Below are 27736 nucleotides of genomic sequence, written 5' to 3'. Positions count from 1 at the left end.
GCGGGTTCAGGTTCAGCGCTGCATTCAGAGTTCGACAAAAAGAAAAATGCTCCCAGGTTTTCACATTTAACCTCCGCCAGAAAAAAAATAAACATAAGTGAGCTCCACACACAATCACACACACACTCTAACCTCGTTAATAAGCCCGTCTCGTTAACAACAGCCCCCACAGGAGGGTGCGACGTGACGTTTGAGTAATGAAGTGAGGTTCGTCGTAGAAAGTCCTCGGCCATTTTTTTCCCTGTGATGAATCGCCGCCTGTGAAACCCCGGCTGCTATAAATCAAAAGCTAAGAGGCGAAGCACCGCACACACACACGGCATCGACCATCGCACACTTACTGGGAATCGATACGGCAACGCACCTGTGCCAGATCAAGCTGTAGGTGTGTGTGTGTGTGTGTGTGTGTGTGTGTGTGTGTGTGTGTGTGTGTGTGTGTGTGTGTGTGTGTGTGTGTGTGTGTGTGTGTGGGCCTGTTTTTAGCAGCAGCATCATGTCCAGGAATGAAAGCCAAACACATCTGGATTAATGGCATCTCTCAACATTAAACATCCTGCTATTGGAAATCGATAAAAGCTCCGGTATCAGTATAAGTAACGGGAAACACACGTGGGACGCCGCGCGGGCGGATCCCCCGAGCCGATCCATTAAAACATCCCGCCGTTAAAATAAAGTGCTTTTAATCTTAGTTTGATTCTGGCCGAGACACTTAGTCCCGTGTAATCAATTTAACACGACCGTGCGGCTAAATGACGAAATGAAGCGGAAAGGCCTGAAACAGCTTTTTGAACTCTGTCTGTGAGTTATGTTTCACGAGCGCTGCAGAATTAGTGACGTCCATCATCTGGAACTCTGGACAGCGGAGATAAAAACATAATATTAACAGTGGTGTAACCACTAAAGACGGACGACCACACGTCTCCACTTCTTTCTACTGTTCAGGAATTGAGCCAAAACAAACGCTGCCATGTTGCGCAGTTGCGTTTGGGGGGGTGCGGGGGGGTGGAGCAGCGGATACATGCAACCAATCACGAGTCCGTCTCAGCTGTCAATCATTCACCCCGTTTTTAGAGAATCAAATAATTAAAGATGAACTTATTGGAAAGGTGAAAACTTGAACATGCATCAGTGTGATGAGAACTATCTAAAATGATCTGTGAGAAAAATGTACCCATGGTTTTAGTTCGGGTCATGTCCCATCCACTAACATGGAGGAGTTAACCTATACCGCAGCCAGCCACCAGGGCTTTAGCTTCACTTTTGGGGCATATCTGTCACGTCATCCATCTTTTTATGTACAGTCTATGGATATAACAGTTACAACTACGACCCATCAGGTGTTAAACTATGAGAGCAGGTGGATTCAAAGTCTGATCTTTAATTAGACTGATTTAATGAGGCTCTAAGAATGTCTGGATCTGACTAACAGGGCGAGAATCAATCGGCATTAAAGTGGAGAAACAACAGCCTTTAAAAAGGTGTTGCAGTGGCAGAATACAGGATTGTACATCTCTGGAAGTTTATTATATCTTCTAATAACTTCTAAAACAGAAATGTAGCTCAGATTTCTCAGAGAAGCAGTCGTGATTGTGGACTGGAGCCACGGTAAAACCAAACCTTTTAGAATGATGAACACATGCATCAGCTTGATAAGAGCTACACCTACAATGACAGAAAACCATGTTTGAGGAATATTTACTTTTCAGTTTGGCCCACGTCCCACGTGCTAACATGGAGGAGGCAGAGTTTATGACCTACGACGCCACCAGGGAGCGATCAAGACGATTTTAACAGCCGTTAAGTCGTCCTTCTCTGTTTCCAGTCTGTGGTTTGAACTGCTGAGCTTCCTGGGTTCTCACATTCAGATGCTCGGTCTAATTTAGATTAAATTGATGATAACAGAACAAACGACTGGACCGAGACCTCGTCTGTGTTTATCCAGTGGTTCATTCGGTCTGTGGTGGTGAGCGAGAACCGTTACACGTGATTCAAGCTCTTTCTCCGATTCAAACCAGGTCCGTCTGCAGCTCACAGGACGTTTTCACACTTTGACACGTTCCACCGAGGGAAGCAGGCGTCACTGATAACATCAGCTCCCAGTAAAACACGACAGTGAGACAGTGAGACAACACACAGGCCCAGCAGCTCATTATATACTTTACATCTCTTCTTTCCAGCGACATGTCACAATGTGCTGTGAAGAAAGACCATATGATGGAAATAATAAAAACAGAGAGTTGAAACAGACGGATCTCTGATGCTCACATGTACAAAAAGTTATTTCTGGCACCTTAAGGACGATATTCCTTCATTTTGAATGAGGATAATCTCATCTCTCATTTTTACTTTTACTTTTCAGACAGTTTTTCACTCTGTTAATGTCTCTCAAAATGTTAAACACCTTTCAGACAATCAGCCAGTCACATAACTGAGCTCTGACTGCTTCTGACACTTTTGTCCTCGGTTCAATGTCTTTTTCACTTGAAGTTGATCTTTAAACAAAGGCACATTCAATAATTCCAGGCTTTAGCAGGAGAAACACGGTTCTGCTTTACAGTAACAAACCCTCGTTCTTATTTCTTTAACTAACATGGGCAGGTTGTCAGAGACAGTTTTACAGAACAGCTCCGACAGATCTGACACGGACGAGTTCTTCATGTGTGAAAGAAAAACTCTGTGAAATCCCTGGACCCAATTTTAGGGACATTTTACGGACTTGATGTCTGTTCAGGTTTTGTGTTGATTACAGATTGTGACGACGGGACGGCTCATTATCAAAGAAGCTGTCGTCTCAGCTCAACATCTGTGTAACCAGCAGAAGCAACTTTACAGAACATCTGACTGTTTTCTTTCAGCACCAGTTTTGTCTGATCGACCTCTCGAAGCACTGAGATCCCATCCACACACACTCACTCTGACAGTTTGGTTAAATATCTTGCACCAAGGACACCGGAGGAGCCCGGGATCAAACCTCCCGATTAGTGGCCGACCTGCTTTTTCCTCCTGAGCCACAGTCGCCTCTAAACGAGCTCATAAAATCAATCCCCACATCAATACTCATCCCGTCAATAAACGATCAGCTGTCACCTCCTCTCACCTGAAAACACATCAAGGCATAGAAAGGATCCATGAGGCGTCTTGTTGTTCTGGAAGTTTGTTTCTGGTCACATGTGCACGTTGGTGATGTGTCTGGAGTCTAAAGCTGCAGGATGAAGAATCACTTTGGAAAACGCGTCATATTAATGTTGAGGGAGGTTTTCTGATATCGATCCGTCCACTCAGGCTGTCGATTCCAATTCCTCATCAAATACCAACTCTCTGTTTTGCCAACAATTCAAATATGTGTTGCTTATTGAGGGGAATTGATTTGCAGATGACTAGATGCATCGTGAGTGCACTTGCTGTTTTCTATGTGACTATGCAAGTTACTGCAGTAGGTTTGTTTAGTTTGTTTACATCGTACATATTTAATGCATAACAGAATGTATGTAGATTATTTCTGAAACAGACCAAGACGCTCGTCTGGACGGAGATTGTTTCAGTCATGAACCAAATGCGTGTGGACGTAGCTTTAGTATTTTTTTTGCAGCCTTAACCTTTATCAGACATTAAACAGCTGTGGTTTAACTTAACACTTGCACCACTAATTAAATGCACCACATCTGCAATCTAACGATACAGTGCAGTGGTAACGCATTCTCTCATTCAATATGAATAACCTTCAGGGATTAACATACTAAATATGTCAAGTCCGATTTTAAATTAAGTTGAGCATCTATTCCACAGGGTCCTGGGTGAATGTGAGCGAGTGTGTGTAGCTGCTGCCGCCGCCGCCGTCGTAATGATTGTTTATGGAAATGAAAACACTCGGCTGAGTGTTCCTTAACAACCTCAGTCAGGTCTGAGGCAGCACACACACATGCACACGCACACAAACCAGCATGAGTGCAGCATGGGGTCTGACAACAAAGCACCCAGGACACAGCACTGCAGTGTGTTGTTTCACTGCTGCAGAGGAAACCTCCAGCCCCATATGACTGTAGTGTTATATATCTAGTTAGAGGAGGTGAAGCTGGAGGAATGAAGTCAACATTTAAGTGCAAATAAATCCTGCGCCGGGAAATAGAGAAACTTTTGCTGCCAGGTTATAAAAATTCAATCTGTGAAAAAAATCAAATTAAACTGACTTGAACCCTTTTTAAAATTCAAGAGGTTTTCTTAGTGACAAATTTGGTGCGAAATGAAAACGGTGAAGCCTTTTTTCTTTTAATGCAGCTGTGTGTGTGTGTGTGTGTGTTAGTGTGTGTGTGTGTGTGTGTGTGTGTGTGTGTGTGTGTGTGTGTGTCGTGAGGAACAGTGGTGAAAAGATGGAGACAAACTGAAAGAGGCAGAACTGACCCAGTGTCACAAGAAATAAGCCCTGAATGCAAGAGACTAACCACATTTGCTTTGTGTATGAATGTGGGATTCGAATCCAGTGAATGTCCCGTAAAGTGCCAACAGGCAAACATCTGGAAAAACTAGTATTTGAATCTGAAATCGAGGGAAACAACGAACTCCATCGGACTCAGACAGAAAAATGCCGCCTAAAGATCGACGACTTGACAACTTCCCAGGTAGTAAAGCCAGAGTATCGTGATCGCCCCCTGGTGGCTGGCTGCAGTACAGGTCATAAACCCCGCCTCCTCTCTCTAGAACATTGGACATGGACCAAACTAAAAAGTGAATTAACAAACATCACGATTGACACCTGAGACTGACTGAGAGCGAATATCAGCAATGATATTCGGGGCCCTGAATCCAAGGGACTCATCACCTTCGTCTTATTCTGTGTACTCATAACTGGGTGTGTGTGTGTGTCTGTGTGTGTCTGTGTGTGTGTGTGTGTGCAGTCACCACACTCCTATCTGCCCAGAGAACGTGGTCGCACAAAACAAGATCACGCTCACATACCTAAACAGGCACGGAAACAGACTGAATTCCCAGAGGCAGTGGAAAGCAATGAGTGGGCAGAGAGGAGCAAAACAAGGACTGAATCATCTTCGTCTTCATTTACATTCAATTGGGAGAGAGGTTTACGGCAGCAGCTGCAGCAGCGGAGCGCCGAAAATAAATAAAATACAAAACGCACAAACTGAAGCAATTACAGTCCCAGGAAATGCAATCTCTTTAAGCGGCAGCATCAGTGATAACGTAGCGTTATGACCCTGTGAGCTTTAAACCAGACGAGGGCTCAGGTCATCAATAATACAGCGGACGGCTGCTTTGCATGAGAAAAGGGAGAGAAAGTCAAATTGAAACGAGCGTAAAAGAAGAGCGGGAGGAAGTGATTAAAAGAGACCAGCGACACCTCTGCGAATATTTTAGTTTTACTTAGATTGGAGAGGACAGTAAATCCAATAACCACAGCAGCTGTGCAGCAATTTCCTCCAGTCACCGCTGGTTCCTCTGCACAGACACAGGTCGGGAGTTAAAGGTCATTTCAGACACGACCACGAGGCTGTAGAACAAATGAGCTGCTGCTGCTGCTGCTGCTTTCACTTTGTCCAGACAGTTAATTCAGCTTTTAAAGTTCAATTACCGGGGGGGGGGGATCAATGTTCAGGAAACAAACAGAAGGTGAAGCAGGAGTTATTCACTGCTAAAAACATCACTTTTAAATAAAGCTGTGAATCTCAGAGCCCGTGCAGCCTCTAAGAAGACGATTTGAAACTTTTAAAATGTCTCTATAGCTTCTGACAAAATGTGTTTCATGACTGACTTTTGTTTTATTTAGTTATTTTGGTCGAACACCTTCCACACCAGATATTTTGGTTCAGACTAAACTGAAATGTCAGAAGGTTCGAACCAAACACGGTGGGTGTTCCAGTGTCTCTGGTTATAAATGGACACCACCACGGAAGAATCAATTATTAATCAGTTTGACTTCCACACAGTAACTCTGAATTAAAGTTCGTTAAAACAGAAAAGCATCATTGGAGTTTTCAGACAGAACATAACTGAGGAACGTTCTGTACCAGTGGAAAGGATTCAACCACACAGGACAGCACCGATCATGCATGTATGCAGACTGTACTGTGGGTTTTCGGGGCACGTTCTGAGTCGAGGTGTCCTGTGGATGATGGGACCGTAGAACTCGGACCTCCGGAGGGCTTCATTATCATGGAAATGGAAGCAACAGGACTCCACTCCATTAAGCAGCTGACATCTGTTTCCTCAGGACAGAGATGGTAAAACTTGTCCCGTGTCACGCGGGCGTTTCTCAGGTCCTGGTAACAAATTAAAAATGCCAGTCAAAGCTGGAGTCGGAGGAGCGATGCTGCTGCTGCCGGTGCCACGCAGAAGTTTAATTTGAGCCGTTCTTCTCACTTACGAATCGTATGGCGGGAGGAGAGGAAGTAGGTCGAGCAGCGAGGGACACTGTTGCGTGTGCAGACTGTCGATGACGACGTTTTCCTTTTTCGTTATGCAAACTGTGATAACGCAGAGAGACCACAGGGACTTTCTGACGTGGGCGTGGGAAGAGTCTCCCCTCGCCGTGCAGAGCAGAGGAGGAAATGACGAGGAAGAGCCTCAAGCTTAATTCATGAAGCCAGTCAACGGATTCAGATCACAAAAGATTTTCTGTCAATACAAAATACCAGACAACCACTGTGTTTATGGTACTTTTATAGGAAATGGTTTCTTTTTTTTAAAACCAAAAGTGGCTTATTTTCTCAGGCCAGTTGAAGTTCATTATTAAAACTGCAAAATACACTCGATATGAGTCTTTTTAAACATGTCGGTCTGTGTTTGCAGATATACACTAATGTGAAAACTTTTATTTCGCAGAATAAAAAATGCAGAAAATTGTGTAAATGAGAATAATGTGTATGTATGTTTATATTTTTTTATTTTATGTAAAACAAAAATAGTTTTCTTAATACAAGTTCAATAAGTTTTTAAAAAAAAATTATTTATAGTTGTTTACAATAAAATTCATAGTTTAACTGTTAAAGTGTAATAAAGACTCATTTTCTTGTTATAAGTGTTCGATAACAACATCTCATATCTGCTGATTTATCTCTAATTGAAATGTTGAGCTCCCTATTATCAGTCTCACCATCAGCCTCCAAAGATCCATATTGACCTTTACTCTGTTTCTCCAACCCCCCCCCCACATATAAAAAACCTGCAGCTCATTGATATATCGACATCCTGTTCAAGATGAAATGTTTTATTCATGAGCAATAAAAAGGAGATCTGTCATTTCAGCCTTATTGGTCTGTTGTGACCGGTAACTTCAGGTTAACTCACGTCAGCTAATGTTATTAAACTTTAAATCCCTTATCATCCTGAACCTGTGGACACAGTGGAGACATGGTGGAGAGCTGAGGGCAAGAACGAGGCCGGGCCACACCTACAACATCTGGACCCAAGCTCATCCAGGGGTTCAAACCACAGACTGTAAATAAAGATGGACGACATGATGACGGTGGCTGTCTGCAGTACATTTCATAAACACTGCCTCCTCTATGTTAGTCACTGGGACATGGACCAGACTGATAAGTCAAGATACACGTTGAATCTTTCATTTGAGGAAGTTCTCCAAATGACGTCAATGTCCCAAGATGGCAGAGTTCGAGTCCAGGACATTTTGTCGTCCTCTCTGGACAGTTGGAGGAAGTGGAGACACATCGTACATCTTCATTTACAGTCTTAAGTTTACATCTTCAGTCCATTATCCCGGAGCAGAGAGAGATGGGAAGCAGCCGGAACAGAGAGTGTGCAGGACTGAATGAGGTTGTGAAAAACTTTATGAACTCAGACGTGTGAGTTTGCTGAATGTGTGTGTAATGGTTGTGGTGTGTGTTATCAGCACGACAAGAGAACTTGTTTGTGTGTGTGTGTTCGCTTCATTTCAGAGATTGTTTTCCCTATCACACTATCAGGGTGTTTCTACAACACACAAACATGGGATTGACTGTAATTGGGGGGGTGTGAACTTCTTACTATCGGGCTTTGAAGTGAGGATGAAGAGGAAGGGCCGAACAAGTTTAATACTGTTAAGTGGGAGTCAGCGATAGAGGATGACGGCAATTACCACAGTTGAAGGCCTGAGAACACACACACACACACACACACACACACACACACACACACACACACAGACAATGTCTTACTCCTGTCAAACTCCTACAACCAATACGAAACACGGTTGCTATGGTTACGCCTGGTGTCCACACTACTTCCAGCACCTGAGACGGAAAACGGAGAAAACGGAGAAAACCCCAGATCTGGTTGGAAAAACACTTGGACGAGCAGAAACTGAGACATTTGGAAACTATGATGCCGTCATTCGCTCGCTTATCGCTTCTTAAATCACGACTGAACTAGCGCTGAATGCAAAGATGTCGCTAACACGTCCGTTTAGTATCAGTTCCACCTCGTCGTCTCTCCAAGGAAAGAAATCCACCATCATTGTTCCTCATTCGTTTTCTGCCACCAAGCAACAAACTGCGGAACAGACAATCTACTTCCTGTTTACACTGGCACACGCATGACCAGCATGTGTGATTGGTCATGTGATACGTGTTTTCACTATGGATGGACAGTATTTCTGGCGGATGAGCTAAAACACTCGACTGGATAGAGATTCTATTCCTTTTAAACATCGTATTAAGACGTTTGTATAATTATTACTGTCTGTCTGTGTTTATGAGACGTCCTGGCTTGTTGTGCATTTATATTATCGCTTTTCAATTATGTGTAACAGTAGTTGAGTGTTGCTCTGCTCTTCTTTTCATGGAATATAATATGTGACGGTGAACGAACAGTATTGTGGAACTGAATTACTAACTGATGTGTGGATGTAGCCAGGATCTCCAGTGGAAGCTTGTTGTTGCAGCACCACCAAGGTTTTCTTGGGTTTCTAAAAGTTTCATTATGTTATTGTTAATGTTAATACAACCCTTTCTGGACTTTTTCACTATCTTTTGATTTTTTTTATCCTTGAATTTTTCCTCACTTCTTGTTCCTGTGTGTGGTTGTTTTTTTGGTAGACGAGCTTCAGTATCGCCTTCGAGAGGAAAGGAGTTGGAAAAGGTTGTGAGGGACCCTTAGTGAGTTTCTCTGCACAGTTCCTGGTTCTCGTGGAGCACAAGTCCTGGAGGGAGGTCAGGCAAGTCCCAATTATCTTTTCTGCTGACTTTACTTTTTTCGTTGCAGTCTGTTCCTGTCCCGCTTCCCTGCTGCTCTGGACCATTTTTTAGCGAAATGCGACCATATTATTTTCCACTCTGTGTCTGAGTTTCCCTGTCAGCTGACGAGGCAGCGGCATGCGGTGTAAAACAAGCTGCAGTCTCAACACCCTGAGGCTTTTGTGACAGTCACTGAGGATCGCATTAACCTTCATCACCTGAGAAACATGTTCATAACAGGTACGAGCCCGAGGGAAAACAAGGACTCCTACAGACAGAAGCTGGGGAATAAAGAATAAACTCCAGTGGAGCAACATGAGTGACATGTGGATGAGCATGAGGCAGATTACAGGCTTCCACATCAAAGCTCGTCAGCAGGGTGGCAGCACAGACACCCACAACAAGCTCAATATGTTTTTTTTTCCGGGAGGTTCAGCACTGGAAACCCAGCTGCGCCTTAGAGACACCAAAAACATACCCCCGTCCTGAGCACCCCCGATCACAACCCTCCAAATCTAACCTGAACGACTGTGGTGACTCGCTGGTGATGAGTGGAATCACTAGAATCAGTTCATTTAAAACACTTGTTAAAAAGATGAATTCAGTGGAAAGCTAAGTGATTGATTGGAGTATTGGATTATATTCCTGCACTGAAGTTTCCTGATATTCTCTGGAGGGGCTGTGAGAACGCACATGTCAATAGCTCAAGATATTTTCCAGAACTTTTCCTTCTAGTCCCCAAGTACAATGTCTGGAACATGGCCGACTGAGCAGATGTGAGAAAACAGCAGGAAAATGGCAAATGGGCGTGTTAGTGCCATTTCTGACATGGGACAGACTAGAAACTGGAGGGATGTGGATATCACAAGATATTCGAGAGCTTTTGGCGATATGGCCAGACGCCGATGTCGATGTGCTGCAAACCCAAACACTGCAGGAGAAGTTATAAGTCATGACCTCCAGAAAATGTCTGGACCCCAACGTTGAGGAGTTCATGTCTGAAAATTGCTCTGGTAAGTGGATGAGTTTATCTCTGTGAACTGATCAATAACTCAATCGCTGGCAAATGAACTCAAAAGGGACCCGAATGAGTTCAGTTTGTTCCCCCAAAAAAAGTCTGGAGTCCCTGATCACGTCTCAGGGTCATGAAGTCCTGGCCTGCTGAGCTTTCTAGTATCCTGTAAGGTAGATTTAACTTAAGTCTGAAGCAGGAGAGGACACCCGGGCTGTGTTTTGTTTGTACTCGTCTCCAACTACACTAATGTGGGGGTGAGAAGTGCTTTTAAACGTCCATCTGTCCATCGTTAGATTAAATGAGGATGAAATACCGGGGAAAGTGGAAAAATCGAGCAGACGCATTCAAGTGAAACCACTAACACCTGTCTGTGTATTAATGTGCTCGAACAAATAACCGTGACTCTGGGTTGCTTTGATCTAAAGTGGCCTCTGGGATTTTTTAGAAATCAAAGAGCATTATTGTCAATACCTCTCTTCCTCTGGTGAGTCTGCCAACACTCGGACAGATGATGGGGGGAATTAAGAATATCTGTCTAGCGAGATATATTTAAGGCTCCACTATTACGATGGCTGTCAGACAGTAAGAGCGGCTCTCATGCTGAGTTTGAAATTATTGATCAAACCATCGCTGAGCAAGAATGATGTGAGCATTCCTGAAATTCACAACCACAACATTTAGCAAACGGGTGTAAAATAGGAGCTGGAGTGTGTTTCCAGCAGAGCAGAGATCGGACGAGAGCAGTTGTGCACATTTGGTTTCCACATGTAAAAAAAAAAAAAGAGGCCGACTTCCCAGACTCTTACTCTGAAATCCCCACCCCCCCCCCCCTCTTCAAAGCAGTAATCATAAGCCCGTTCTTGAACAGCCTGTTCCAGGAGGAATGTTTGCACCTTTCTTCAGCTCAGCCTTTCAGACACTGACACACAATCGGAGGTGGGGAGTTGCTGTTCGGTCTTTGTACTTCCAGTGGAGGTAATCACGGACTCAGAGCCGACATCGGCTGGGACGGGGGGGGGGGCAAAAACGCAGATGCCAGAACGCCGCCACGCAACCTAAACACCCCCACACTGCTGCGGCAATATGCCAGCTTGGTAATTCAGTATAAACAAAACAAAAGTGGCATAACGAGGAGTCTTCTTCACAGCAATATGGAGATGTTTCTGTACGAATGGGGCTACATACAGCTGCTATGGATCCAATCAACCTCCATGCTAACGTCTTGTTCAATTCTAAACCAATATTGTGATTATGCAGACAAGTCAAAAGCTGCAAAATGTCCGTCCTTGTCCCGTCTTCCATTAGGTTTGGTGCTAATCTGTTCAGTCTTTGCAGAACCAACCCACCAGCAAACAAAAGGACGAGGGAGGAAACATCACAACCACAACACATGAGCACACTGAACTGTTTTTAAAAACTCAGTCATACATTAGCTGAGTTTATAAATCATGTAGTATGAAGTTATTTATTCCTCTGGATCCCTCCAATGCCTCCCGGCCCTGCAGCTCCAGCCCTGAGTTGGTGGGTGGCCTCCAGTCATTTGATACGACTCGACCGTGTGTATGTTTGCTTTGGAGACAAAGACAAATTTAGTGTGTGTGTGTGTTTTTAGTTTCCCTAATTGGATTGTGTGTACGTGGATGTTCTGGCTGCCAGTTTGATGTGTGTGGGCGGGTACATGTGCCTGATCCAGGGGATTGTGATTCGCTCCGGAGTGAGTTGGTCGGGCCGGTGTTTGCCCCGAGGCTGCGGCGGCGGCTCTCTGGCAGGTGGAATGTAAAAACACACACAACCTGCCTGTGTGTGTGTGTGTGTGTGTGTGTGTGTGTGTGTGTTAAGAGACTGAGCCACAGAGATCTACACCTGTAAAATGTCAAGTGACAAGTGTACAAGTCATTTTAAAGTTCTCCTCCTCGGTGGCTACTTCCATCAAACCTCCTGCTGCGTCATGTTCACAGCATTTAGTCACAGTTTGTTACTTGTTATGGGAAAAAGATCAATAATGTTATCAATAGACAAAAAACATCCTATTATTGAAGACACCCTCTACGGCTCATTTAGATAAACCAGAGAGTCGTCATCATGTGGTGTAAATGATGACGTCACGATCAAATGACAATGGAAAGAACCCGTGACATTTCTAAATGTTTTCCATAAATGCATCAGGAAGGTTGTGAATGTTCAAAATGAGATTTAACAGTATGATATTTTAACTTGGCAACGTAAGAATGACACATTTTCTTCACTATGTGGCAACTCAAACCTTGGTTACGGTTATAAAACGTGTATAATTGTCACACAGTTCTTTTGGGGGGACAGAGTTGTTTTTGAGCAGAAATAAAGAGGTGAGCTCTGTCCTCCAGTTGCCTGACGGCTCCATCGGCCCCTTGACAATACAGCAAGGTCCTGTTCGGCGAGGACAGAGCTTGTGAAGATGACGTTGTTCCGTTGGAAGGTTTTGTGATCGGCGGTCACTGGGGATCAATTAAATGAACGTGTGTCTCATTAACACAACCGCTCTCCTCTCTGTGGTTGTTTCCAGGTTGATGAGACGTCTCACATAGCAGCAAAGATCATTTGACGTTAAAGTTTTATCGTCTTCACCCAAGGAGTCGAGGATAAAACTAATATGATGTTAATTATGGCTTCATAAACCCTCTCTTCAGTTTATACAGCTTTAAACAGACATATTCACAACCGTTGAATATTCACAACCAGATCAGTGCATTGTGGTGAAAAGACAATTGACCAGGGAAGTTTCCAGTGGCACAAAGAGTTGTTGGGATCTCAGGCCAAGTGTGGAGAACAACAGACGGCCGTGTAGCCCCAGACGCCTGAGCCAGGGTTTCAACGACCATTAGAACAGCACCGGAATCAAACCATGGTCCCAGAGGTGTGGAATTAGAGATTAAACTCTGGCCTCTCACTGCACGAGAGCCAAGAGAATCCTCTGGAACACCCGGGATCTACTCTGACGTCACCCAGGTCGTTCCATGTGATCCGGCCTCCAAACCAAACATTTGCCTTTTATTTCGATTAATTTTTGAAGTCCCTGATCTTTGGGAAAGGAAAATAAATCCTAATGGCTGTATACTTTATGATAATCATGGCTGCAGTGAATATTGCTGTCAACAACAGTGTGTGGGAGCTTAAAGATGCACGAGGCGACATGGTCCTTGTTGCCATGCAACATTAAGTTCACAATGGTGATGGGACCGAGACATTTCCCATCGCTGGAACGGAGCAGAAGAGTTTTGACCATCTCATCGGAGACCTCTGCAAAGATGAATCTGAGGTGTCACAGAATAAGTAAAGGGATAAATGATGTGTTCCTGTTACATAAAACCTCGGCCTGGTGCCGTAAACAATGTCTAAATATTGTCAAAGCTTCCTTGCTCCTCTAGAGTCTGTGTGGTTTGTTCTGAAGTGAAAAAATGTATGTGTGTGGGCTTGTGATTGTCTGAATGAATATGTATGAGTGTGAAGTTGTGTTTGCATGTTTCTGAGAAGCTCTTCTCATGTCCTGTTGCCCACATGCTAATGTTTGTTCTTCTGTGGTTATGAGAAACACTCAGACTTAAAGAGCCTCAGGGTGAAGACCTTTTGTCCTCGGGCCACATCAGATACGTTCAGTGAAACGACTGTAATCAGTGGAAAACCACCACAAGAGTCCTGGGACATATTTAAGTATAGATAAGTGTAAAGTGTGAATGTGACGGAGTGTGATCCCTGCCCCCCCCCCCCCACGTTGAGTCGGGGGACGGCCTCGGTGGCAGTGAGCCAGCCGCTCCAGTCAGAAAGCAGCTGAAGATGAAAAGGAAAGCACAGAAGAAATGCAAAGCGCTCGGCTAAATCCTCCCAAATGATTTAGACACACGGCATCCAGCCTCTGTGCATCGGAAAAAAAAAAAAACACAACCCCACACAGATCATTTTAAAACAGTCCGGGGGCTTTGATGTGCAGTTTGCTCTGCATTTGAAAAGCTAAATGTGAATATAGATCATATTAGCTTTTGGAGCGCGTTAATTCAAACATAAGAGCAAAAAGATGACATGTTTTCTCACGTGGGGATTTCCACTGGCTGTGGGAAGCCTTCTGACTCTTTCACACATTTATAGGACTGATGCCTCTTTTACATCCAGACAGCAGCCTGCACGGGTTCACTTTTCAAATAACACTCAGGGACACAACCACTCTCTGTATATTGATGACAAATGAGTGTTCTGTGAATATATATAATATAATATAATTTCACTCCAGAGCTCACAGGTTCAATATAAGAGTCTGAACCAAGCTTTGTGTCTTTTCTTCCATTGTTTCCATTTGATCTGGTTAGTTTCAGTTTCACATTGTGATTTAAAGAGCACTAAAGAGTTTTGAATGATATATCAACGTCCTGTTGTCATCACCTATGCTTATAAATTGGTTTATAGACGTGTGTCTGACGTCGGCGTGGTGTTAATTCAGCAGGTCTGAGATCAGAAGCACTTTGCAATTCTGTTTCTGGAGACACTAGTAAGTCTTCTGCTCCTTTTTCTTCTTCTACTGTTTAATACCTTCTCTTTCTTCAAATGGTCCTGTGGTTCAAAGCACCTGTCACACCTGATATTTGGCTTCAGAATAAAAAAAATCTGAAGGTGCAGCATGTGTGAAAGTGCCCGAAGACAATTATGAATCAACATAAGTACAAACCAAATATTTGACGACTGTGTGGAGCAGCCCGATGTGTTTGTTGAACAGAGACAAACAGCCGACAGCGACTGCTGGACGAGTCGCACACATCCTACTCTGCTTTAGCTCCTCCCCCCACATCTGGTCACATGGGGCGAAACTCTGTGACCGTCACAATAACAACTGTGCAAGAGGCTCGTTTAAGTGGGACGAGCTGAGGCTCCTCAAATATTTCCAACTTCCAGAGGTGCTCACACAAACAGCTGAAGAAAGACCATCTTCCTGACAGAATCATTTCCAAAGACCAAACCCCCCGAACTGGGCTCCTGGACGCAGCTCTGGACGCAGCTATGGACGCAGCTCTGGACGCAGCTCTGGACGCAGCTCTGGACGCAGCTCTGGACGCAGCTCTGGACGCAGCTCTGGACGCAGCTCTGCATCCTGAGCTGCAGCGGGACAGTGCGAGGAGTCACTCAGTGGAGAATATGAACCGTGTGTGATGGTTTTTTACTAATTGAGTCATGTTCCCTTCGCTGGTTTGATCAATCGTGTATTTTCCTGCCTGCGTGTGTCTTTGAGGAATAGAGATTAATGCAGCGGACGTCTGAAAGTGTCCCTCCGAGGTTCGGACGACCACAGACAGTGTCTCGGGTTGAAATCGGAGGATTACACCCCCGCAGCAAAGGGCCTGGATGAACTTGACCTGGAGGTTTCAATCCTGTGAGGTGAGAGAGCGTCGGCGTCGCTCTGTCACACACACACACACACACAAATCCTTTCACCTCTGTTTCTCATGCGTCAGTGACGGAGACAAAAAGATTGTAATTTCCTGAACCAACACAGAGTTCATGTTTTTAATCAAGTTTGGATTAAAGTTAATTTGTGAAAAGACCCAATGAGCCGTGAGGGGAGCACTGGTTAGGATTAGAAGAAGAAGAACAAACTAAAGCAGCATTTTAAACGGAGCTGAAGAAGTTAAATGTGACGGTGAACTGACCTGTAAATCGGATCCTGCATCACCATCATCTTGCTCTCGTCCCACGTCCACTCCTTCTTCTGTGGACACACAATCAAAAAGGTTCATGACGTTGCACCAGGAGTCAGACAGATATAAAACAGTGATCACGTACTGACGTCCCTGGAATCGCTATCCAGTGAACTGCATCACAAAGGTGTCCATCTTATTAGAACGTCTCCATATATGAGACGGTTATTTACATTTCCCCCCCTTTTGTCTGTTTCCATTCCATTAAAAATCTCCCTTCCAGCTTAATGTCACAATCAAAATGTCACGACAGGAGCACACAGGAATTATTCCCATTGATTTCCATCTGCTCAGAGCGCGGCTGATTCAGTCGTTTGTTCTCATCCGATCTGGGGTCTTTCTCGAAGGCTGACGACTGTCACACTTGACATTTCAGATTTCCAGCCAGGGGAGACAAACAAGACAAGAGACAACAGGCGCAGGCCAAATATCCCGTCTCCCTATTGACCAGGCTTCAACGCAGCCACCGGTTCGTTTGATATTGAGCCTTCAGTGATTTATTATTTAACTCATCAGCCAGACACCATAATTCAAATCAGTTCTTCATCGACTCCTCTCTCGCTCGGCTTCTTTTCAGATTCGGAAAGGTCTTAAAAAAAAAAAAAAAAGACCCAGACCTGACGAGCATGAGAATTAAATTATAACAAAACAGTCGAGGACATTTAACCCAATGTGGCCGGACCTGAGGAAAACCAAACCCTATCCACTACTTGGATCTGTATCGGAACATCTCAATAAACAAACAACAGTCTTCTTTTTTTTTTAAATAAGTCGTGGAGAAGTTATTCCACATACCACGAGATTATCCTCCGATCGTATGGGATCTTAATGTTACTCAACATATTCTCTACATTCTGTCCACACACGACAGATGTTACAAAGGAATATCGACGTGCAGTCAAGCCTCCGAGTCCACACACACATTTACATAACCGGAGCATTCCTCCGTGGTGAATTGAATGGATGCTCCTCAGAGGACCATTCAGAGAACTCAATTAAGCTTCCTTTTCAAGAGACACTAATGTGCACATTTGCTTTTCACGTGCGGCTGAGAGAACACGCCAAGGTCATACATACAGCTGCCGTCATTCAGGACTCTAGTGAAGCCAAAGCATTCAAAAGATCTGGGACTAAACTGAAGACTTATACTTATATAAGTTTGTCTCTTTAAACAAATATTTTTCTTAATATTTTCTGTGTCCAAACCCTGCAGTCTATGCAAAAAACGTCTTGAGAATTCAACGTCCTGACGAAACAAGCAGATACATTTGCCTGTGAGTGAGGAGTAAGCAATCAGCCGAGGCAGTCGGGTCACAGAGACCTTTTCAGTTGTCAGATCTGTTAATCTTCCACGTCTGTCTCTCTCTCCGAACATGCAGACTGATGAATTCAACCACGGGTTTAAACAGAAGATGATTGTTGACAGTCACTAGTGTTAAAACACACCGAACGGCCTCAGGTCCGGATGAATGGAACAAGATGAAAACAGTACAAAACTTTGGAAAGCACGACGGACAGCTCTGCTAAGTGAACTCCACTCTGTTTCCACCCACTGGGTTTTTACATCCTGTCAGACTCTGTGATTCTGGGCAGGTTAAGTCCACCTCGCTCCGTCTCTGTGGATTACACCTGTCAGCCTCAGCGCACCTGGAAACACGTCTCAGCCCCCCCCCCCCCCCGGCTCCCTGTCAACTTCTCCTGCTTTTTCTCTTTGCTCGCTTCTCATCTTTGAACTCTCTTCTCTAGTTTCATCACTTGTCTTTACTCTTCAAAAGCCTGTCACACTTTCCTTTACCCATATCTTCCCCCAGACTTTCGAGCCGTCTCAGGCTTTCGTCCTTTTTCTTACAACCTGTGAATTCTCCGTCTGGGGTTTAATTAAAAGAGGGATCGTCCTTCGCAGAAAGCCGCCTCTTAATTGGGACACAGCTAATATCTAATAAGCAAAAAACAAACATTTTACAGTCCGTTCCTTCTAATATCCAAGTTCACCTGGACAGTCCTGTAACAGTTTACAGCGTCAGAATTGATTTTAATCACTTTAAGTCCCCATCCGGTTGGAAATCAAGTTTTTAAGCCAATTTTATGCCATGGTGTGGACATGACAAACCTTTTATATATTTGATTTTGAGGAATTAAAGACTTTTTGAGGTTGTAACAAGCTGTAAAACCAAACTTTGGAATATATATATATATATATACTTAGCGATATAGACGTTTTACCCAGCGAGAAAACAGACTGAATCGATTTCACAAAACAGAAAGAAAGTTTCTCGTCATCGTGAGAGATTTTAATTCTGAAGTTGAATATTTTCTGAATAAATATGAGTCCACTCAATCAAAATACATTCATTCAGTAGATAATTACAACAAGAAACGCTCATATGATGTTTTAATGATGAGTGGAAAAGATCAAATCAAAGTCAAATGAAAGGAAAACAGCCTGAATCTTTGGTTAAAAAGAGAAAAATATTCTGATTTGGCATCAAAATACCCAGATTCCTGCTGCGAGATGAAAATCTGCCAATCTCTCGTTGTGAGATGACACATGAAACACAACCGGAGAGAAGAAGAGAAGCACACGAGTTCAGACAAGAGAATAAAGGTCACTCACTTTTTTCTTTTTCCTCAGGGTGACCTTCACGCCGTCCACGGACACCGTGATGTGGACCTTCTTCTTCTTGATGTTTTTCACCTTGAACTCATACTGCAGACGAGAGAGAGAACACACAGATGCAGGTTTGTTAATATTTGGCCGGATTACAGTGACACTGCAACTGCCAGGATGCGTTTGATCCAGTGCGATGAGTCATGTCTGGAGGCAGGACGGAGATTAAAGAGATGAAGGTGAAGTTTTCTTCATTTACACCTTTTCTTTAAACTTTAAAATACGCAGATAGAAGAGGTGTCACACTGTGGAACAATGACTCTGCAACATCCATCTCCACGTGCAGTTAAAGTCAGAACATCCTTCGCTCTATCACCGGGTTGAAATAACGACCAAGGACGTTGTGATCTTTTCTCTGTGTTCCCGCCGCGGGGGGGGGAAACGAGAAATGCAGAGTTGCTGCAGCCTGACATTGAAAACGTGAAAGCGTGGACGACCTTCAACATCACCAACGGATACAAATGGCATAATTGGAACATTTGAAAGAAACAAACCTGTAAAAGCTGCGTCTTATTTACATCCCTGCAGTCGCCTCTCGTGTGTGTGGAACCTTGCAGTATTCTATAAATTCACATTTCGCATTTCTGCACCAATTAGAGTGGAATTCAGTGGAGTGCATATCTCCACCAAGGCCCGACAGTCACCTTGAATTCAATCAAGCTTTATACTCTCATAGATATCAGTCCGTTAAATAGGTTTCATACTTTTCATCAAGATTCCTGAATTATTATATTTGAAAATGGGTGAAAATTACCCCAAAAAAGTTCAATCTCACGTTATGTTAGTTAAATAAAGTTCCTGGATTCACTTAATTGTCCAAATCCGCCCCCTAAAAAGTAATTGGGTTCTTTCTCGGCCCATGTTCCATCCTTCCACCAATGCTTCAAACAAGAGTGGCTCAGTATATAAGTATTAAAGTAAGTATATAAAGTTAACATGTATTTTATGTCATAAGAATTAGAAAACACAAGTTTGACAATTGGAACTTTTGTGCAGTTTGTGTTAATTTGCCACAAACAGGAAACACACAACCTGTGTAGCTGTGACTCGACAGAAATGTGTGTGTGACAGTTCAGATTTTAAACTTTGATAAGTAAAGCTTGAAAAGTTTAAACATTTTCTTATACTATTATATTAAAAAAAAGTTTCCAGACGGTCGGTATCAAGCTCTCTAGACAAAAAATAGTGTAAGACCCCCCAAACCAGGAACAGGAGGGAATCTGCTTTGTGGCCGTCAGTCGACAGCTTTGACTGAGACCTGCTGTAATTTATGGACTGTATATAAAGATGAATGACATTTCCCCAAAAAGCCAAAGCATCTAAATCCTGGAGGCGAGTAACAGGTCTGAAAAAGGCAAAAAATAATCCCCCTCTCAAGAAAAAAGCCTTCTAAGAAATCCATACGCTGGAAAACACTCTTCTGAAGCTGTTTGTTAAAACCCTGTCGAAGCTTTGAGCTAAAGGCAGAAAACTCAGGTTCTCAGATTATACATCACACAGTAATACGGAGCGAGTTGAATCCCGTCAATCATTGTTATCGAGACTCAAAGTGCACGAGTGTTGATGTGTCAGCGTTTTTATGGGCGTGCTGTAATCTGTGGACTGCGGCCGCACAGGCAGGACTCGAGCGGCGGCGTTGCCCGGTGGCTCGTATGATTGACCTCCGCGGAGATGATTACAGCGGCAATTGAACACGTTTCACGCGGGGGGTTTGACGGGCTAAGTGTTCGAGGCGTAAGGAGTCAGACGCCACTTATCTCTAATAAGACAGTCTATTCCCCGTCTGATACGGCCCCCGTCACTGGAGCCACATCAGCCACATCAGCCACCTCGCTCGCTCCCCCCCAAGATACAACGGTGATATGATTCAGAATATCACAGCTGCGTCTGTCTGTGTGATATGAGAATATGAATGTAACGTGTGAAGTGGAGCTGCTGCTGCTGCGCTCGAGGAATCGCACAGGATTTCATTTTACACAACTGATGATTTCTTCTGTTTGTATTTCTTTTGAATGCAGGACAGCCTTTATTTAATCGGTCCACGCACGCACGCACACACACACGCACACGCACACACACACACACACACACACACACGCGAAGTTAAGGTAACTGGATTTACAACTATGCTCGTCAATAAACTTTAGCAAACAGCCTCAAGTCAACAGCCACGGTGCTCTGGTTAAACAAACAAGCATTTTTTATGGTGAAGCTAAAACAGTGTGTGGACAAACCAGCTGTACCACAGAGAGTGAGGTCAGAGGTCAGAGGTCAGGAGGAAGGACTCATACAGACTGTCTGTGTTCACACTTTAGAGTTTAGATTTATTTTGAAAGTTTATTATGACTTTCTTGTCGCTGTAGAAACAGAATGTGGTTATAAAGTCAGATTCTCTTGATCATGGTTCATAAAGTAAATATGCTGTAACAAAGCTCCCGACATAGAAATAGATTATTATCTATACAATTCTCAATGTAGCTGCTTTCATTCACATGGTGCGCTGAAGTTTTCCAGAGACGCCGTAACACAAATGGCTGAGTCATTTGCTCCAGATGTTTTCTGGAACTTTTCCCGCCAGCCCCCTGAAAAAATGTCTGGAAAACCTCCACAGCGAGCAAGTGGGCGTGTTGCAGATGTTTCTCTCATGCAACGGACGCAATAGTGCAAGAAAGAAAAATAATCCAAATATCTCAGGATGGAAAAGAGCCACACACACAAAATACAGATGTCAGCTTGAAAAGTAGACAATATATTATTACAATAATTCAATATTTGTTTAGGACCATGAAGAAAAACTATATGCAATAATATATATTAGTGTTATTAAGGAATAGTGACATTAGAAAGTACCAGAGGCACCAGATCTAGGTTTTAACAGCCATATCTCTTCATTTTGAGCTGAACCTGCTAGAGACATGAACTTCTTTGCATCAGCATGAACTTCCTCTCTGTGTGTGTGTGTGTCTCCGTTATCCAGGATCAGATGGATCATAATATATTTATAATTGAGATTCTTTATGACGTGAGCTTCCAACATTTTTATTCAGGACATTGTGATGTGGAGCTTTTTTCTTTAAGGACGTATTCAAAGTATCAAGCTGGGCCCGGATCCAACATCTGAGACTTTAAGTGCATCAGCGGCTCCGGAAACTCGCCCTGCTCTTATTCCTCTTATTCATCAGGAGAGACGGGCCAATCAATGTTTGAGGCCTGAAGACTTTGTGCGTCAAAGGAAATTTTTGAATATTAAAAAAACACAAATCAATAATCACTTCGCTAATTCATCAAGTGAGGACACAAATTACTGGACGTCCCAGGTAAAGGACGGTAAGAGGATTCATTCCTGTAACTGGCCGCGCACAGTAAACAGGATTTGCTTACGTGCAGATGTTTGTAAGTGGATCACTTTGTGACAGCGACAGGACTCGAGTCTACATGTAAACAAAAAGAAATGAATTTCATGCTCAAGTCCGAGAATAGTCTCATCCATCATTAAAAGAAGTCCAACATTCGCAGCCGCCGTTTCCTGATAAACACGTCACTGTTTCCTAAAGGTCCCTTCTTCCTGTTTCCAGTATAATCCATCATTTTGGCAACAAAGACGACAACACACAAACACACACACAGACACACACACACACAATGGTGTCCCCAGCCAGAGCTGCTATTTCCCCCCTCACAGAAATATCAGCCCGGAGCCAGGAGAGCTCAACAAAGAGGCTGCGTTTCTGTCTGTGACCGCAGTTCATTGAGAGGAGGTGAAATAAAACATTCAAACGGACACACACACACACACACACACACACACACACACACACACACACACACACACACACACACACACACACACACACACACACACACACACACACACACACACACACACACATGCACACACACAGAGCACCACTGCGGTCAGCTGCCGGTGACCGTTCAGTGATCTCAGCAGGTCGGGAGACAGTGAACGACAAGTCTGACGTGAAACCAGCTTCCTTCGGCTCATGTCTGACAGGATGAAGGTTTTCGTTGTCCAACTGCTCGTCCCAATGTTTTTACACGAGGACGAGTTTCTGCTGGTGTTCAGCCCTCGTATGTCAGCCAGACATCCTGAGCCTGCACATGCACACACACACACACACACACACTGATGCCACATGTAAATCTGATGCAAACCAGAGACTTACGGCTTTTTTCAGATATGAAAATGTCCAGAAAATTGGGTTCTAGCGTTTGTGTTTCACATAAAGAACGCGGCAGCCAGGACATCAGGGTTAAAGTGACTAGAACATCATCGATTAATAACTAAATACATGTGGTTATCAGTTCTCCGACAGAGACGGGCACACGTCACACAACGCTGACTTTTTTCCGGCTGAATCCTCACACTGTGACATTATCCAGAGTTGTTTTCTACAGGAAGCTGGAAGGTAAATGTCTGGAGCAACTGACTCTGACGTTTGCGCTCGCTCACATTCAGTCCCTCTGGAAAATGTCGGGACTTTAGTGCAGGTATCTGAAAACAGCTCGTCACTACACAAGAGAGAGAGAGAAGACTGCAGAGGCCTGTGAAGAACAACAGAGAGATGGAGAGAGAGAGAGAAGCAGTGATACAGGGAGAATAGGATGTTTAATTCACAGCTCAGATAATTAAGCACATTACACAAACTAAATCTGAGGTTTCATAAATGTGGTGTTGTCATCAGGTGGCTGAACCGAGTGGGAGGTGATCTTAACCTTCGTCAAGCACCTGAACTCACTGCTCGTACTTCTTATGTAATACTTTTTACCGCGTATAAAAACCACAATGATATAACTCGACTGTGCTTGAACTTTGACATCATGTGAATGTGACTCTATGGTAAAAAATGAGCCAACTTGAACGTGGTGTGGTTTCCTGGTTGCCATGGATACACAGTGAGCCGCGATCGACTCAGACAGCAGAGTGGAAAACAGCTGCTCTGCCCCCGGACCGCCGCCTGAACACCTCAGCGCTCGATGGCTCAGCGGCCGCCATTTGTTGACACGACAAACAGCGGAGCAGAGGACAAACAACTGCAGGTTTGGACATGTTCGTCCAACAGGTGGTTTGTTTCTGCTCCGTCTGTTTTCATTGCACTGACGGTAACAAGTGTTGTGCAGCATCGTGCACCACAGTCCCACTCCAGGGCGGAGAGCAGAGGTCAAACAGGTCTTTATATATCACATATGATCAATTCATCAAACACAGGGATCTAAAGAATAAAGGTCTTTCTCTAATAGAGGCCAAGGTCACTGATGGGTCATATCAATAAATGGCTCTTTGTACAACGTCAGGAAACATGTTTTATTGTTTGTTCCCTAAACTGGCTACAGGAGATTTGCATGAGCTTGTTAAAATGTATCTAAAATAAAAACCATAATAATTTTGCAGGCAGAAACCCAAGGCCTCTGTCCACCACCTCAACATGTTGTATGTTCACGTTGAAAATGTGTTGATAACATGTGATGGTACCAGAGAGCGGCAGGAGATGAGCAGAGTAGAAATGGAAAATATCTCAAAAATGTTTAAATAACTTGAGAGTGTCAAAGAATATTAGTAAATTGTTATTGAGAAATCTTCTGGATCAGTGTTTTTCAAGTTTTACTTTCACAAAATGACCTGAAATCCCCCCGTCACCACGGTCGGACAGATTTTAGAGATATGAAGCATTTGAAGATCTGAAATTAAATATCCAGCGAGTTGATGGGGAAAAAACAACAAACAGATTAAATGGAATCACAGGGTGTTTTATACGACTGGAGTAACAGCCAGTGTTATATATCTCCTCCTCTCGGATTAGACCTCAGCTCCCGTGTCATCTCCCCAAAGACATTCCTCTGCCTCTTCTTCTCAAACCTCCACATGCGTCTCTATTTACTCGCCAAACACGAAGCTTTCATCCCTTCCTCTGATCCATCCATCGACCCGCTTGGATTCTGGGTTTTCTTCTCCACCATCTGTCTTAATCTGGTTCGTCTGCTGCTGGTCATTCTAGTGTATCTGTGTGTGCTCACTTCCTCTCTCTTACCACTCTGTCATTTCTTACTCCGCTTCCCACGGCCATATTGATATGCGCCCGGGGCCCCTTCTGTGCCACTGTCTCGCTTCATAATAATTATTTTTTACACTCCTGCTCCTCTCTGCCTTTCTCTTATATATTTTTTTTCTCCACATCACCCCTGCCTCTACCCCCTCCCCCCCTATTTTCGCCACAGGCTAGTGGCTGATTCAATCTCGAGCAACGTTGTTTATGAAAAGACATTTCACTTTGCAGAACCATTTGTGTTCATGGTGCCACATGGTCCGTCTCATTTCAGCAATCTCAGCTTCACGAGGCCGTGTCTTTGAATTAAAAGGCAGAATGTGGTAAATATGTATAAAAGTATACAAACACCTGCACAGAAGTTTATGGCCTGAATATTAAGTGTCAATTTAAAGTCACATCGCACTGACTCTATAAAAGGCAAAGCAGTTACTGAATGTGGGTTTATGATGTGACTCTGATAAGGTGCGTACATCCGACCCATATGGATTTTGATAGAGAGTGAAGTATTTCCAATAATTATAATTTGGAAATAAATCTTCAATAATTAGGTATCCACACCCTTTGCTCTATTGCCCATGTACTTTTGTCCGTGTAGTAAACGTCCCTGTTTAGCAAAGTTGGTGCAAAAAGAGAATAGAAAATGGCTTCATTTCCTGTATTTGTAGACATAATGATTAATGTGCTTTAGGTTTGTTTGTGCAGCGACTTGCTGGATTCTGCATCGACACCAGTTCACCAAATTCATGAGCGTAATTTCGAGCAGGAGAATGAAAACCTGAAGTGATGGTTTCCTCTTTGCAGAGTGGAGAACAGCTTGCCTGCACATGCATTGCTAAAGCATAAAGGAAAACATTTGCATCCAATTAAACAAGAAATTTCCATTTCTGGACTTTCTCCAGGGTGGAAACCCTCGACTCCAGAGAAAGGAAGTTTAGTCGTAACACTTGATTAATGAGTTTTCCCCAGAACGTTGGCACATGATCCCGTTTTGTCAGAGAAGAAACAAGAGGAATCCATTTCTCTGTCATCGTGGCGTTAAGGCACAAGTTAAAGACTTTCTCCTCCGTCACTTTGTCACTGTCTCACAATCCTGGCTCTAGTGTCCAAGTCATTCTGCCTCCTGTCCGATGTCTTCTCTTTCTTACCATCTGTGCACATCTGGATTCATACAGAGGGAGAGATCAGCTTCACAGACAACAGCTGCTTATCGTGACACCTGGAGAATCAAACATATGGAGAGAGATCCCAATCGATAGCCTTAAGATTACTTTATATATCTGATTCTTCCATTAGAAACCTTTTATCCATTTAAATCTGTTTTCTACCGTTGTTACAACAAGTGTTGTTGCTGGATTTTCTGTGAAATTCACCAGTAAATTGCTGAATTGATCTTCCAGAAGATTGTATATATATATATATATATATATATATATATATATATATATATATATATATATATATATATATATATATATATATATATATATATATATATATATATATATATGAGGGTTGATTCCACTTTTAAAAGCGTCGATAGAGTCGAGGTCTTTTAAGGTAATATCAACATTTCCATTCCTCTTTCTCATCAGCTTCAACCTTTACCCGTCAGTTTACCTCCAGAGCAGGAGGAAGGGAGGAGGTGAGTTATGGAGGCTTTTCTTTGCTCTCATTGAACCATGTCGGAGGAGAAATCCCTCTCGTCTCCAAAAAGGATGGAGAGACAAACTCAATTTAGAGGCAGTTAATATATCGACAAATCATTCCATCGCACTTTCATTTCCAGGGCCCCGGCCGTACCGTTTTAAAAGCCGAAGCGGCTAATGGCCCTCGTGGGTTAAGAGGGATTGCGGCTTTCTGTCATTCGTAATAGATTTTATTCGATTATGCACATGTTGAAGGAAAGTGGAACCACTGATTATGTCAAAATGAGACCATCGGCTTTTATTGTATTCCTCTTTGTCGTGGAGGCACAGGAGGCTGGCAACCCTGCATTTGTTTTATTGGAATACACTTTTACAATGCAACTAAAACTCTAGAGCCAGTTGACTTTCAGCAAAAGGCTCCATTAGTCATTATAGCCACAGCTTAGCATCGCAGATACACAGTTTATGATGATAATGCTGGAAAATATAACAGATACTGAAACTGAGCCAAAGCTGAACGTGTTTTTTTTTCTCAAATGACCAGCAGAAGGCGACGCCACAGGTTTTATATGAGTCTGAACTGCTTACTTGATTAATAACGTCAGGAAATATTGTCCAAAGGAGTTTATGGTTACAAACTCTACCTTCTATCTTCTTCGATACATCATAATGCTCATTTAAAAAATGATGGTCCAATTTAGAGTCAAGCAGACATTAAATCCTTGTGCACTGGGTGGGGGGTGGGGGTGGGGGTGGGGGGGGGGGGGGGGGGGGGGGGGGTGAGGATACCATGTGACTGACAGCTAAAACCAGGTGAAGAAGAAGATGCAATGGACAAACTCGAGGCTTCAACAACAGCAGCTCACAATCCAATGGTTGACATCACGACGGGTTGACACTTGCAGTAACATTGACTAGAGTTCATGCAGTAGAAGTTGTAGTGATGAATTTCTGGTTTGGGAAGGAAACAAAAACCGAACTAAGTACGACTCTCTTAGAGCCACATGCACACGGCTCTGTGCTAGAGAGTTTCAGATGCTAGGCCGTGATTGGACAGTGACTGTTGAGAGGAAGAATTAAATGACTGGTCAGTAAAGTTGTATATTTAGCTGATATCAAACCGGAAGCTGCAGGTGTCTTAAATGTTATGACCCTAATTCTTATCATCCATCGATAATGCATTAGAATAGACCACATTTTTGATATATTCACAAAAGGAGCTGCATTAATATTTGAGTGAAAACAGTGTCAAAGCAAAACAATTTCAACTATTATTCCCGAGAGTGATTGTCTGAGAGATTGCAGTGATTTAGAAAAGTGGAACAGGAATCTGGATTTCAGCAGAATGAACCGATGTGGTTGCCACGGTCACGTCAGAGCCGCTGAGCTTTCAAACGGAGGATGAGGTGCCACTTGAACATCAACATAAGTATCAACGCGACCTGC

At 43.4% G+C, this 27736-nt stretch overlaps 1 protein-coding gene across 3 annotated transcripts in view; it reads right to left on the bottom strand.

Moving 5' to 3' along the window:
- The window catches only part of nos1apa (nitric oxide synthase 1 (neuronal) adaptor protein a), a 114642-nt gene that overhangs the window by 39503 nt on the left and 47403 nt on the right, over positions 1-27736 (bottom strand). For all 3 annotated transcript variants that reach the window (XM_034582954.1, XM_034582955.1, XM_034582956.1), the window contains exons 3-4: positions 18526-18618; positions 15864-15922 (exon numbers count right to left, since the gene is read on the bottom strand). In XM_034582954.1, the coding sequence (XP_034438845.1) occupies positions 15864-15922; positions 18526-18618 (152 nt within the window). The remainder of the gene's footprint in view (positions 1-15863; positions 15923-18525; positions 18619-27736) is intronic.

This window comes from Hippoglossus hippoglossus, chromosome 4 (genome assembly GCF_009819705.1).
Source record: "Hippoglossus hippoglossus isolate fHipHip1 chromosome 4, fHipHip1.pri, whole genome shotgun sequence".
In the NCBI taxonomy this organism is placed as follows: domain Eukaryota; kingdom Metazoa; phylum Chordata; class Actinopteri; order Pleuronectiformes; family Pleuronectidae; genus Hippoglossus; species Hippoglossus hippoglossus.
The sequence above is the reverse complement of the archived record's forward strand: the minus strand, read 5'-3'. Positions and strand labels throughout refer to the sequence as shown.